This window comes from Rhincodon typus, chromosome 31 (assembly GCF_021869965.1).
Source record: "Rhincodon typus isolate 14 chromosome 31, sRhiTyp1.1, whole genome shotgun sequence".
Lineage (NCBI taxonomy): Eukaryota > Metazoa > Chordata > Chondrichthyes > Orectolobiformes > Rhincodontidae > Rhincodon > Rhincodon typus.
The window spans coordinates 7,609,948-7,623,773 of record NC_063362.1 but is presented as its reverse complement, the minus strand read 5'-3'; the positions used below and the strand labels follow the sequence as shown (position 1 = coordinate 7,623,773).

General features: G+C 42.5%; 1 protein-coding gene across 8 annotated transcripts in view; it reads right to left on the bottom strand.

The window, feature by feature from the left end:
* Nucleotides 1–13,826, bottom strand: part of samd11 (sterile alpha motif domain containing 11) — a 280,049-nt gene that overhangs the window by 126,720 nt on the left and 139,503 nt on the right. For 7 of the 8 annotated variants that reach the window (XM_048615172.1, XM_048615168.1, XM_048615167.1 and 4 more), the window contains one exon: nucleotides 3,440–3,529. In XM_048615172.1, the coding sequence (XP_048471129.1) occupies nucleotides 3,440–3,529 (90 nt within the window). The remainder of the gene's footprint in view (nucleotides 1–3,439; nucleotides 3,530–13,826) is intronic. The other variant, XM_048615169.1, reaches the window with a different exon arrangement.

Genomic DNA, 13,826 nt, shown 5'->3' with positions numbered 1-13,826 from the left:
ATAGGGAGAGATAGGGAGAGATAGGGAGAGATAGGGAGAGATAGGGATGAGGGAGATAGAGAGAGATATAGAGAGATAGAGAAAGAGATGGAGATAGAAAGATAGATAAAGAGATAGAGATAGAGACAGAGACAGAGATGATACAGATATATTATGATTATGGATCAACCCTACTACATATTTGGCTTTTCACTACATCCCTCAATCCTCATGCACACATCAAATTGCATCTTGTACCGTTCCCTTCCCTGGTAATTTATTCCACTTGTCTATTACCCTGGGTAGCACTTTTCCAGCTGACTTCCTTTCTTATTCCCACGTTGCTTTCCTCTTCTGTTCTTTGCTGTCAGGCATTGCATGCTGGAAGTTTGGTGCCAAATCCTTCGGTAAAAGTTTCAACACAAGAGAGTAGCGGGCCAGCCAGCTGTTAGTTACTAAGCAACCTTCCGAAATTCAATCAATCGTTCAGTGACTTTGTTTGTCAGAGATGGAGTTTGCTGCAAGCTCATTTTAAAAATGCAGAGGAATTCCTTCATTTCTCTCTTTTTCCCTCCTGTCTGATAAGGTTCCTGCATCAAGAACCCATAAAAATCCTGAAGTACCACTTCTCACAGCAACATTGGTGACCTCTGACCTAAACCAGCTGTGGGTCAGAGGTGAACAAAACAGTTGTGATAAGGGGTTGTCAGACAGGGCACCAGGAAAAGCTCAGCCAACAGAAAGAGACAAAGATTCAAACTAGGGAACTCAGTTTAAGAATAAGAAGTCTTGCCTTCACAACTGGAATGAGGAGAAATTCTGTCAATGAAAGGGTCATTGGCCCGTAGCATTCTCTTCCCCAGGAAACAATGGTGGCTGGGTCACTGAATTTATTCAACAGTGAGTTAGATAGACTTTTGATAGACAAGGGAGTCCAGGGGTTGTGGGAGAGATTCAGACAGGAAAAGTGGTCAGACCACAACCAGATCCACCATGATCTTACCAAATGGCAGAACAGGCTCCAAGGGTCAAATGGACTACCCTGTTCTTAAGTTCTATCTTCCTAAGTATCACTGGAGGCAACATTTCTGTGTTCCTGGAACAAAAACAAAGTTGCTGGAAAAGCTCAGCAGGAAGTTCCCCAGTTCTGAGGAAGGGTCACCGGACCCGAAACGTTTACTCTGTTTTCTCCTCCACAGACGCTGCCAGGTCTGCTGAGCTTTTCCAGCAACTTTGTTTTTGTTCCTGATTTACAGCATCCGCAGTTCTTTTGGTTTTTATTTCTGTGTTCCTGCCCTGCTTTTCATGAGATCCCTATATTTAAAGGAGAATATACTTGCATTAGATTTGGTGCAGCGGTTTAGTTTCACCAGATCAGTTCCTGGAATGATCATCTCTGTCAACTGGGCCTATATTCTCCAGAGTTTAGTGGTGTGAGAGGTGGTGATCTCTTTAACACATACAGGATTCTGAAGTGGCTTGACTGGTAGACATCAAGAGGCATCACCCATTGGCTGGGAGCTCAAAATCTGAGGGAGAAGGGCTAATCATTTAGGACTGAGATGAGGAAACATTTCTTCACTCAGAGGGTTTATGAACCTATGGAATTCTCTACCCCATAAAGCATGGTTGCTCCATCATTCAATATACTCAAGGCTGAGATTTGTGGTCTCTTGTGAAATGAAGAGATGTAGAGAATAGGGAGAAAAGTAGAGTTGAGGCCCATAATCAACCATCATTATATTGCATAATAGAGCAGGCTCAAGGGGCCAAATGGTCTACCACTGCTCCTATTCCTTACGCTCCCTCATTGACCCACTCTGTTTATTAAATTTTCTGATCACAGTCCTGCTCTGAAACTACGCTTGGTCCCTGCTCCAATTGTTGGTATCAATCAAGCTGCTCGTTGATCTGACAAAGCAGAAAATGGAAGAATTTAGCCAGTTTTAACCAGTCGAGAGCGGGTGTACATTTCTCAAATGCAAATAAGAGTTCTGGTTCTGTTGAAAGTGTCCATTTCCATCATGATTTCCATTAATAATTGTATTGCCTATCGTCAAGTTAAACTACAACCAACCTGTTGCTATGGGAAACAGCGACTTCTACATTTGCACAAGATGTGAAATTTGGTGACCCAAACTCTGACCTATAACACAAACCCAGTTCCAGCATCTTCAAACACAAAACGTGTCATGATGACCTACAAAACAACACTGCAAGTACAGATGATGGAAACTAAGAATGTTTTACACGCATGCTATCCAGCAGTTTGCCTCAACACTGAAAATCCCCAAAAAGTGCAGTAGCACTTAATAAGAGATGGTGGTCACATATTTTCTGTGACAAAAAACCTTGATCAATCAATGAGCACCAAGGCATCTCTACGACTCATTATCTCTTCTCTGTTATCCAGATGCAAGCCCCAGGTGATTGTGTCAAAGTGGCACCCAGGTCCATGTGCCCATGAAAGTCCAAGTTTCCAATCACAGCATTTTCCTGCGTTGAGCACTGAGCAGTTTTCTTCCAAGTGGGAGTAGTCAGCATGGGCCCCTCCCAAGGCCTAGCAGTGGACTAGCCAACTAAACTTCAGCAGGAGACAAGAAGGAAGGGAGAGCTTTGAATGGAAGGGGAACACAAATTACTTTGAAAAAAAGTTACCACAATAAAAAGCACAAGACAGTAATTCTGCTTATCTATAAAGGTAAAGTCACCATAGTCCCATTCTTGATAACCTCACGGTCACCATGAGGTTGAGAGTGCAGCACCTTCATGGTAACCTCAGCCAGTGTGGGAATTGAACCCACGCTGTTGGCATCAGCATGCATTGCAAACCTGGATGACCATCAACTTGGTAAAAGACCTTCTTTGGCCTGACCAAAACTTGTTGGTGTTCTAGTGCGAGGAGTTGACCCTAACTGAATGTTGCAGACTGGCACATTCTACATGCTGGAGGGCACACAAAAAACTTGGGGCAGCTGTTGCCAAGGTGCAGTAAGGAAAGATCACCATTTAAGGCCTTTCTGCAGAAGTTAAATGGGGTCCACTCAGTTATCAGACTCTCCTTGGTGTCTCAAAATGTACGTAAACATAATCCTGCACCAGTAAGTAATGTTTTTGGTTTGTGAGTTCTGAGGAAGGGTCACTGGACCCGCAATGTTAATTTTGATTTCTCTCCACAGGTGGTGCCAGATCTGCTGAGCGTTTCCAGCAATTTCTGTTTTCGTCTGATTTCCAGCATCCACAGTTCTTTCAGTTTTTCCTTTGGTTTGTTAGATCGAGTCAAACTCCAATGATTGCTTGTTCCTTCATAGGCTACTGTACAGAACCAAACAGCTTTAGGGATTATGTATATAAAGTTTTTTATTAATGAATATATTTTTGAAAGAAAAAGCACAGCCAACTGAGCTAATCCATTCCCTGCAGTTTAGCTATAACCCATTTCAGAAAATTATAAACCTACCCTTTGGTGACTCACTTCTTTGCCTCTTGATTTCTGGACAATCACTATTGTTGTTTGGTGAACATACTCTTCGCTTTCCTAAAATTTCATCTGTGGAGGGGGGAAATAAAGAGAAGAGAGAGTAAAAAATGGTCATTATACTTTATCAAAGACCACCTGTACATCATTATATTTAGTATGGACTTTGTTGCCCTGCACTGTTTATACATCAATACTGTAAAAATTCATGCCAAAGTCTTGTTGCTTTTTTTTTTAAACTTCTCCATTGCTGCATCATAATTTTCCTTCTGCTGTAAATTTTGGATTTCCAACACGCACCCCCATTCCCCCATCACCACTTCTTCTTTTCCTTTCCTGAGCTAATTAATCTCTGTGCCCTCGCACCAGAGATCTCTAAATCAATTGAGGCAGAGAGAAGCTGAAGCACACACGTTAAAAACGAAACTGACCTTGTTTGCTATTTTGTCGTAATAAAATACTTCAAATCAGGCTGAACAACATTCGAGCAGAACGTGGGCACAAGTCGTCACCAATTACCCGCATCTGTATTAATCAAGCTGCGAATTTTACCCATGCATTCTCAAGATTGTTTTCAGAAGCTTCCTTACTTATTTCCTTCCTCTAATCTGCTGCCTTTCCCCCTCTCTCAGTCTGCTTAGATCTTCCTCTCCTCGTTCTAAACCTCTTGTGAGTCCCATTATTTTAGTTCCACCCTCTTGCTCCCCTTAGGTTCTCACTTTCCTCCTGCTGGATTATATGGCAATGGATAATCCTTACATCCGTGGCACTCTCTCTCTCTCTCTCTCACAACACCGACGCCAGCTTCTAATATACAATTACAGCGTACACTGAACAGATTTAAAATCAATATGTTCCTAATATCGTTGGTGAGACTGAAAGCATGATGCTGCATACGAACAGGAAGCAGCAGAGTGTGCGCATTTCAAACAACAAATTTTCAGCTGTCAGGTGCTTATTAACCAAACTGAGGAGACAGACACATGCAGCAGCATTCATTCCTTCTGACTGATGAATTCAGAATGCTGCAGATCACTTATTAAACCCACACCAGCCCTTCTTGCTCGCCTTCAAAGTTAAGTGTTACAATCACCAGGAAAGAAAAAGCACAGCAGCTTCTATCCCTGGCTTGTGCTGACTTAGCCCCGAGCAGCTCAGGAGGCAGCACTGTAATTGTCCTCGAGCTCCCTTAGATTAGGGGGGAGGGTGGTGGAAGGGGCAGAAATAAATCTGCCAGGATTCTCTCCTACTTTCAATCTATTAATCTTTGCTGGAGAGTGCACTAGCTTGGAAATGTGGGCAGAGGCAGATTCGAACCTAACCTCGGAGTCATACATGGCCAAATAGCCTGCCAAAGTTCACTGTCTTTTATGGAATCATAGAATCTCTACAGGGTGGAAGTGGGCCATTTGGCCCATCGAGTCCACACCAACCCTTTGAAGAACATCCTACCCAGACCCATTCCCCTACCCTATGTAACCCTGTATTTCCCTTGGCTAATCCACCTGCACATCCCAGGACACAATGGGCAACTTAACATGGCCAATCCACCCCAACCCGCACAAGTTTGGACTGTGACAGGAAACCGGAGCACCCGGAGAAAACCCAGGCAATAACCAGCTACCTGTGTGAGGTCAAAGATTCTGATACCTGTCATAACCCAGGAAATTCAATGTACACTTTATAAAAGTATAAATTCTTACAAGATGGGTGAGGGCAAAAGTTTGACAGATAAACATGCCCAGGTTATCAAAATTGCACCATGTCAAGAACAAAGAGTTTAATCTTAAAACATATATTCCCACTCTCCACTACCCATGTCAAACAGAAAGATTTAAAAGCCCAAGCACCTAGTAACCTTTAAATATGAGAGAGAAATTATTTCTGAAATAAAACAAGATTAACATTTACACAACAGAATTTCAAGACTAAGTGATGGCAGCAATAAGAAGAAGGAACAACACAATTTAATATGATTTGAAATATAAGATTAGCAAAGTGGCAAGAAAATGGATGTAACATCATTAAAAGCCACATAGTCAGGGTCAATTTAGTTATGTGTTTTTTATCTGACAATTTGGAAAATTAATAGACAGCTTTCAGGAACGGACTGAGCCTTCAAATAAAATTTCAAATCTGAGCAGCAGTTCACACATAAATGTTTAAAGAAAATGTGCACAGGAAAAAAAAGAGTTTCTCATCCTCATGACAATCTCTTTGAGAAAGCTGCTGATTACAGGAAAGGCTGATACTGTGAAGATTTTTAAAACCTTTTAATACTGCCATGCAATGACAGAAAGAAAAGTATCCAAATCAAAGTCTCCTGCATTTTCATTTCCCTGAATTCTAACTTTAATTGATAGTTACCAAAAGTACACAGCATTCATGGTAAACTGTCCACTACATGCTGACACAAATTTGAAATTTGTACTGGGCCACATTGATTTGGGGCATTAAATTAGAAAGCTTAGGAGCAACATACTCGTACACATTTTGGACATGCTTGTAAATCAGTATTTTGAACAAGTTTTCACTAATTGTGTGAACAATTGTGTTCTTTTAGCTAAAATTGCTGGAGAAAGTCAGCTGCAAGGCTTTCTCTCCACAGATGCTGCCAGACCTGCTGAGTTTCTCCAGCAATTTCAGTTTTTGTTTCAGATTTCCAGCGTCCGCAGTCCTTTCTTTCATTTTAGTGCTTATTTTCAGTTGCTGTCCTCTTTTATGTGCCTTCTACAGAAATTCATTCTCCTAGCAAAGGGCCTGGGTCATGTCCTATTCTTTCACCTTGTTTGAGGGGTAAGTACTGTCCAGATTGACAGGAAGTAATGACTCCTCCCTCTGATGGTTAAATGGATCCTACACAGAGATTAGTTTGGACAGATCTCATCCCAGTTCCAACGGCCACGGGGCCTCTCTCAACAGTTCAGGACTTCATTTTAATCAGAAAGCCAATACACAGATAGTTTATGCAACAAGTTGTAAATGTTCACAACTGTGCAATAATTAGCACTGAATTCACACTGGGAAGAAAATCTCAATGGCTGAGCCCTTACGAAGTTTGGGTTTGCTTTATAAGACAGTTGGTGTGAGAGTGTTACCTCTGAAACCTTTGTACAACTTCACACGCCAGGGTATGTGTGACATTCTCTGGAACAACTAGTCAGTTCTAGCTGCCTATGTCCTAGTTGTTACAGTTCGGTCAGCCTTACTTCAAATGGAAGTGACATAATTTGGGTTAGCCTAGCATCTCTTTGGAGATGCTCTACTGCAACTTGCTGGCTTATGACTAAGTCATAAACATTTCTTGTTAGTCAAGGACATGCGTCACTGCTTAGAATTGCTAAGTCCCTATGCTGGTATTAACAAGACAGATTGGAGACAGTAAATATGCGCAAAGGAGGAGTTAGCACAATCAGAATCAACAGAGGGCATTCTTACAACCACGTCAGGGTGGGAATGTGTGCAGGATAATGGTTTACCCCCAGTGTAAATGAGACAGAGCGATAATCCTTTCTTGTCTCACTGGTGCCCACTACATGTGTCGGGTTTCTGATTCTTTGCTTTTTGTTCATTGCAAAGAACAACGTAGTAAGAACATGGAAAAAATACAAGGGGAAAGAAAGAAGAAAAAAGTGACAGTTCGAGCGTGGAATTATACTCTGGGATTAATTTTCTACCACATTCCAAGAAATTAATAACAAAGTTTTTACAATTTACGTTATTCAAGTTAGAAATTGTTCACCGAAATTAATCAAAGGAAAAGATTTCCATGTGTCCAACACAGCACTCAGTTACTTCTGACATTTACATCCTAGATCCTTCTGTAATCGAGTAAAGCTACATTTCTTTTTATTCATTCATGGGATGAGGGCACCATAGACTAGGCAGCATTCATTGCCCATCCTTAATTGCCCAGAGGGCAGTTAAGATTCAACCGCATTGTTGTGGGTCTGGAGTCACATGTAGGCCAGACCAGATAAGGATGGCAGCTTCCTTCCCTAAAGGACATTAGTGAACCAGATGGGTTTTTCCCCAACATTTGACATTCAAATTTTTATTGAATTCAAATTCCACATCTGCCGCGGTTGCATTTGAAAGCTGTGTCCCCAGAACATTACATGGGTCTCTGGATTGAATAGACCATCCATAATACCATCAGGTTGTCACCTCCCCTACGTTCTTTCATCATGTTCATTCTGGTTATTTGTATTGTTCTTCATTTCCATTCCCAAACCTTGGATGTTAGCAGGTACAAGATCAACATTCAAGACCAGGGCCTTTTTATTGTTGACCGTTCTTTCAAAATTTGCCTGGCATCAGGAGGGGGAGTGTGTGATCATCGTCATGCTAACAAAAGGACCACTGTCAGTTAAGAAGATGCTCTTCATTGTTTTGCAATACACTCTTCTTATAAATGCCCTCACTTCAAGTAACACAAGTGGCAAAACAGCACAGAAAATTTAATTTCAAATTTCATGGTATTTCTCCCAATGAGCTATTCCACATTGAGCTCAGAAGCTGAACTAATTGTGTCAAAAAAGAACATTTGTGACAGTCAGCGGTCGAAGTCTGATGTCACAAGTGGAGAGAACTCCCTTTTACAGTACCCGAACAGTATAAATAAATTTGCAGTAAAACTTAAAAGCATCATCTGTAGTTTGAGCATTTTGTAAATTATGTTTTTAATATGGGCCCCATTAGTTGTCAAGAGTTTAACAAGTAGGCTTTTAGTCACTCAGCTCAGGGAGCTATTTTAACAGGGGCTGCAGAAGGAGCGGTAGATCCCATATTATGAGATACACTGCAGGGAATTAGGTTCATGGATCCTGTTATGATGACATAGCGCTGCCATTATATCACTCGGATAGTTCAGCACATTGCAAGCCACTTGGGCCTTGGTGCACAAGTGTGATACAACTTTTATTTTCAATGGATTCTGCCAGAAGCCAGTTTAGCTGAATATTAATAGCCGTTTTTTTTCATTCAATTCCTGACAATCCCATTTCTCCCTGAAGTCCATTATTTGCCGGGTACCCTCCAGAACCTCACCCATGGGGACTCGACAAAAAAACGTCCACAGGCTGTAAAGCCACATAGATCTATCGGCTATTGCAAGGTGGGTCAGTGGTTAGCACTGTAGCCTCACAGTACCAGAGACCTGGGTTTGATTCTATCCTTAGGCTACTGTCTTTTTGGAATATGCACATTCTCCCCGTGTCGGTGTGGGTTTCGTCTGGGTGCTCTGGTTTCCTCCCATAGTCCAAAGATGTGCAGATTAGGTGGATTGGCCATGCTAAGTTGCACATAGTGTCTAGGGATGTGTAGACTAGGTACGTTAGCCATGGGAAATGCAGGGTTACAGAGGTGGGTCTGGGTGAGATGCTCTTCAGAGGGTTGGTGTGAACTTGATGGGCTGAATGGCCTGCTTCAACACTGTAGGGATTCTATGATTCAATACCTACAGGCTTCCCAGCAAGGAGTGGGAACAAGACCTGACTTCATTGCTTGTTGCTATTGTTGATGGGGCATCCATGGCGTTGCCAAAGTGACCCCTAGTATACTAAAATATACCAAGGTGATTTACAGGAGTGAATATCAGGCAAAATTAAAATAATAATTATTACAATAAAAGGGTAAAGAGCAGGGACACAAAAGTGAGCAATGAATCAATTAAGCAAAATACATTAGAGATAGCAGATCAAGTGATGTATTGCGACTGCAGCATGTGGGAATTGCTGGTCACCCAAATGATCCAGTGTGAATGCTTCCATGGGAACTCAGTGCATAAATAATACGGCAGATGCTGGGAATCTGATAATTATAACCGAAAGTGCTGGGAATGCTCAGCAAGTCAGGCAGCATCTGTGAAGAGCAACCAGGCTCACAGGCTTGAAACATTGACTCTAGTATAGCTGAAAGTAAGAGAGATGCTGTCTAAGTTTCCAATTATACACTCATCAGGACAGAATTGCAAGAATGCCAAATCTCAAAGGGGGCAACAATTTAATAGAATCACAGAATGGATGTGGCACAGAAAAAGGCCATTTGATCCAATGAGTTCATGCTGGCTCCTCCAAACTGCCCCACCCACATATTTTGCTTCAGGTATTTATCCATTTTAAAAAAAAAGTTATCCTGCATTAGAAAAGGTCACGGAGTTTCATGGTAGTACCATTGAGAATACATCAAGGAATACTGCCTTCCCCCATCATACTTTGGTTTAATTCAAAAAGGCACGATGTCTTTTTTTTCTGTAGAGGACAAAGTCCCTGTATATGGGTATTGGTAACTACTTGCAATTTCTAACTAATCATCTTAAATTGGTTGTCAATGTAACTCTTGGTGAACTCGTTAGCTCTGTTTCTCTTGCCACAGATGCTGACTGTGAGTATTTCCAGTGTTTTCTGTCTTTAACTCAGTACAGACCTGGAATCAGAGCCTGACATCCTCCTGACTCAGTGCTGTGCGTACTCACTCACTGACCCACCCAGAGAAGTTTACATTACTTGTCCTCAGGATCAGCCTTCTCCCTCCTTGTTGAGATGGGCTGTGATGGACTGAGGCTCAAAAGCTGGTGGGATGGCTTAACAGGATTTTAAAAAACACAGACTGTGGTTAATTTGTGTCAAACTGATATTAAAATAAGATTAAGAATATTGCAACGATGACACTATTATACTTCTCAGACATAGTACCTTCAAACTGGCAGCAATTTCTGGAACTGGACCCATTTCCCTGACTAATTACCCTGGGGTACTAATTAAATGATAATGAATGAGAACACATTCATTAATTAGTCATTAATGAATGCCAGCATGAGTTTAGACTGAAGACAAAAAAACAGAACTAGCATAATGTGTCACTTACTGAATTCCTTGAAGTTTCTTCCTATGATATCAACACATTTCTATTTAAAACATTGCTAAAAAGAGACAGAGTCATCTTGCACTCATCAGGACTGGGAAGCAAGAAACTAAAACTTAGAAAGGAAACACCAATTTACACAGCAAGAGAAGAGGGTACCAGTGGGTTGGACCCTGGTTGGCAAGGCAGTCCTGGAGACCACAAAATGAAAAGTTTCGACTTTGTGTCTGTGTAACAATATTTCAGTTCAGGCAATCAACTCAATTTAGTTTCTTCGGGTGGGGGGGATGGTGAGTGGTGCTTGGATTGACAGAAACCTGCTCAGGCCTCACACAGATCCTCAATCTGACACAGCAGTAAGTCCTGTCCAGCAAATGGAACTGGGTCCCAAAGTACATTATTAGGAGGGGCCAATTAGCTAGACTGAAATTGGGCCAGCACTGCAGGGTTTGACCCCTGTTATAGCAGAGATAATTTTGGGGCCTGCTTCATCACTTTATTCATGGTAAATAAATCACAGATGTTCTACATACATAGTGTGGTAGAGGCTTGGAACTCTCCTCCACAAATGGCAGTTGATGCCAGATCGGTTGTTAATTTTAAAATCGGAGAGAGATAATTTTTTGTTTAACAAAAGGTACTAAGGGATATATGCCTGCCTTTGGCCCATGCAATTAGGCCACAGATCAGCCATGATCTTGTTGAATGCTGGACAGGCTCGAGGCCTACTCCTGTCCCTAATTGATGAAGGAGACAGTTTAAGGTCTGCAGGATGCTGGAAGCCAGAGTCAATGAACATGGAGCTGGTCAAACACAGCAGAAACCCTGACGAAGGGTTTTGGCCCGAAACGTTGACTTTCCTCCTCCATTAAATGATGAAGGAAGCTCACCAGCATCGCCAAGGGCAATCAGGCACAAGCAACAAATGCTGGCCTTGCCATCAATACACATGCTAAAGATGAAAGATGGAGTTTAATAGGGTGGGGTCAGAGTTCAGAGGTCACTCAGGGAAACCTCCAGGGATGCACCGAACCAGAATCAATATCCCAATCCAGTTGCTCAGATCCAGATCAGGGTAAATTCCATGGAAACTGGAATTAGTGGGTGTGTTTTATTTTATTCATTCATAGGACATGAACATCACTGGCTAGGACAGCATTTGTTGCACATCTTTAATTGCTCTGGAGAAAATAGTAGTGAACTGCCTTCTTGAACCGCAGCAGTCCATCACTTATACATAGATCCACAGTGCCCTCAGAGAGCGAATTCCAGGATTTTGACCCAGCGAAAGTGAAGGAATGATGATGCATTCCCAAGGCAGGATGGTGAGTAGCTTGGTGGTGATCTGTAAGGCGACTGTGCTCCCATGTATCTGCTGCCCTTGTCCTTCTGGGTTGTAGAGGTCGTGGGTCTGGAAGGTGCTGATAGTGGAGTCTAGTGAGTTACTGCAGTGTATCTTTAAAGGTGGCTCACACTGCTGAAGGGAGTGATAGAAGGTGGTGGCTATAGTGCCAGTGTAAGTGGGCAGCTTTGTTCCTTATGCTGTTGAGCTTCTTGAGCATTCCCACATCATATCCACTCGTATGGATGTTTCAGAGTGCAGCCTCACCCATTACAATGATGGATCAGTTTATATCGGTGTATAAGTGTAATTAAATGCCAAAAAACGGGTGAATATGCAAAGGAGGGGCTGGAAGAATAGTTGATACAAAAAGTCCAGGGAGTGAGACTAGACGGGTGCTGTTGCAGAGAACCAGTGCTAACACGATGGGGCCAAACCTATGCTATATCCATGCTGTAAACAGGAATTAGGATTAGAAACAAGACCCAGGCCATTCAACCTATCAAGCTTGCCCCACATTCAATGTGATCACGGCTGATCCAGCACTTCAATGCCTATTACCCAATCCATCGCCATAATCCGGTACATAAAAAACATTGAAAATAGGAGCAGGAATAGGGCATTCAGCCCATTGAGCCTGTTTCACTTTCAATATGATCATGGTTGGTCATCCAACGCTGATCATTCATCCCTGTTCCCACTTTGTCCCCCATACCCTTTGCTCCCTTCAGCCCCAAGAATGATACCAACTCTTTCTTGGAAGCATTCAATGCTTTGGCCTCAATCTCTTTCTGTGGCAGGGAATTCCACAGGCTCACCTTTGTTTGGGAGAAGACATAATAGATAGGTTCTTGATTATCAAGGGGATCAAGGGTTACGGGGAGAAAGCAGGAGAATGGGGTTGAGGAACTTAATCGGCCATGATTGAATGGTGGAGCAGACTCAATAGGTCGAATGGCCTAATTTCTGCTCCTACGTCTTATTTCTCCAAATCCCAGTCCTAAATGACTGTATCCTTAGATTGTGAGCCCTGGTCCTGAATTCCTCGGTCATTAGGAACATCATTCCTACACTTAGAAACTTGTAAAATTCCAACAGGACAAGTCAGGCTATGAGATTCACAACCCACACCCCACCCCCGCTTCTAAACCCTGGGAAATACAGTCCTAACTGATCCAATCTTTCTTGTTATGAAATCCCTATAGTGTGAAAGCAGGCCCATACCGACCCTCCAAAGAGCATCCCACACAACCCCCTACACCCAATCCCCATAACCCTGCATTTCCCATGGCTAACCCACCCAACCTGCATATCCCTGGACACTCTGGGATTTTGTCACTTTTATGTCTCCCATCAAGGAGGAGGGATAAATGTGTTGTTTTGAAAATCTGGTCCCTAGCCCCAGAGCTGAAAATGATTCAGGAACCTTTACTTCTGCCTGTCATTTCCTCTCTCGAATCAAATCTGCTCCGGGATGAGGTGCAAACACTGAACTGAGAGTCACCGAGACAAATTGTTAACTGGGGTGGTAGATCAACGTGTAAACTGTTTGTTTTAAAAATCACCCTTCACTGGCCACTTTTCAGAGCGCGGTTGATAAACATTCACTGATGTTGTCCAAAAATGGATGACGAATATATTGTTTATATATAATAATTTTAAACATTGCAACCTTTGCCAGCCCACCTTTACTCACACCAGTGCACACAATCAGATTACAAACACCGTGGAGTGAGTGGGTGGGTTCATCTCTGCCCTGGTAATAGCTTACCCTTAACACCAATACAAAAAAATCTGCTTGCATTCGCTCAACCCACCCTAGCTTGGAGAGAGAGAGAAAAAATCAGCATTAATGTCCAGCTAATGACAGCTCTGACAGCCAGACTCCTTAATTCCCTTCCCTGAGTCCCTTAATCTGTCATCTTTATCAGACTGGGGATGTGCGGGGTAGCATGCACAAGTCCTCCTTGTGATCAATCTCAACATTACAACTGACAGAATGGTGCTAATAACTTATTGATCTAATGTTTGCCCAGTCCGACTGGCTTGAAAAGCTGCCATTGATTGGTTCGAGGCTTCCTCCGGGAGATAGGGGCGCGTTGTAATGGTCTCGTTCGTGTGTGTGTGTATATGTGTGTGTGTGTGTGTGTGTGTGTGTGTGTG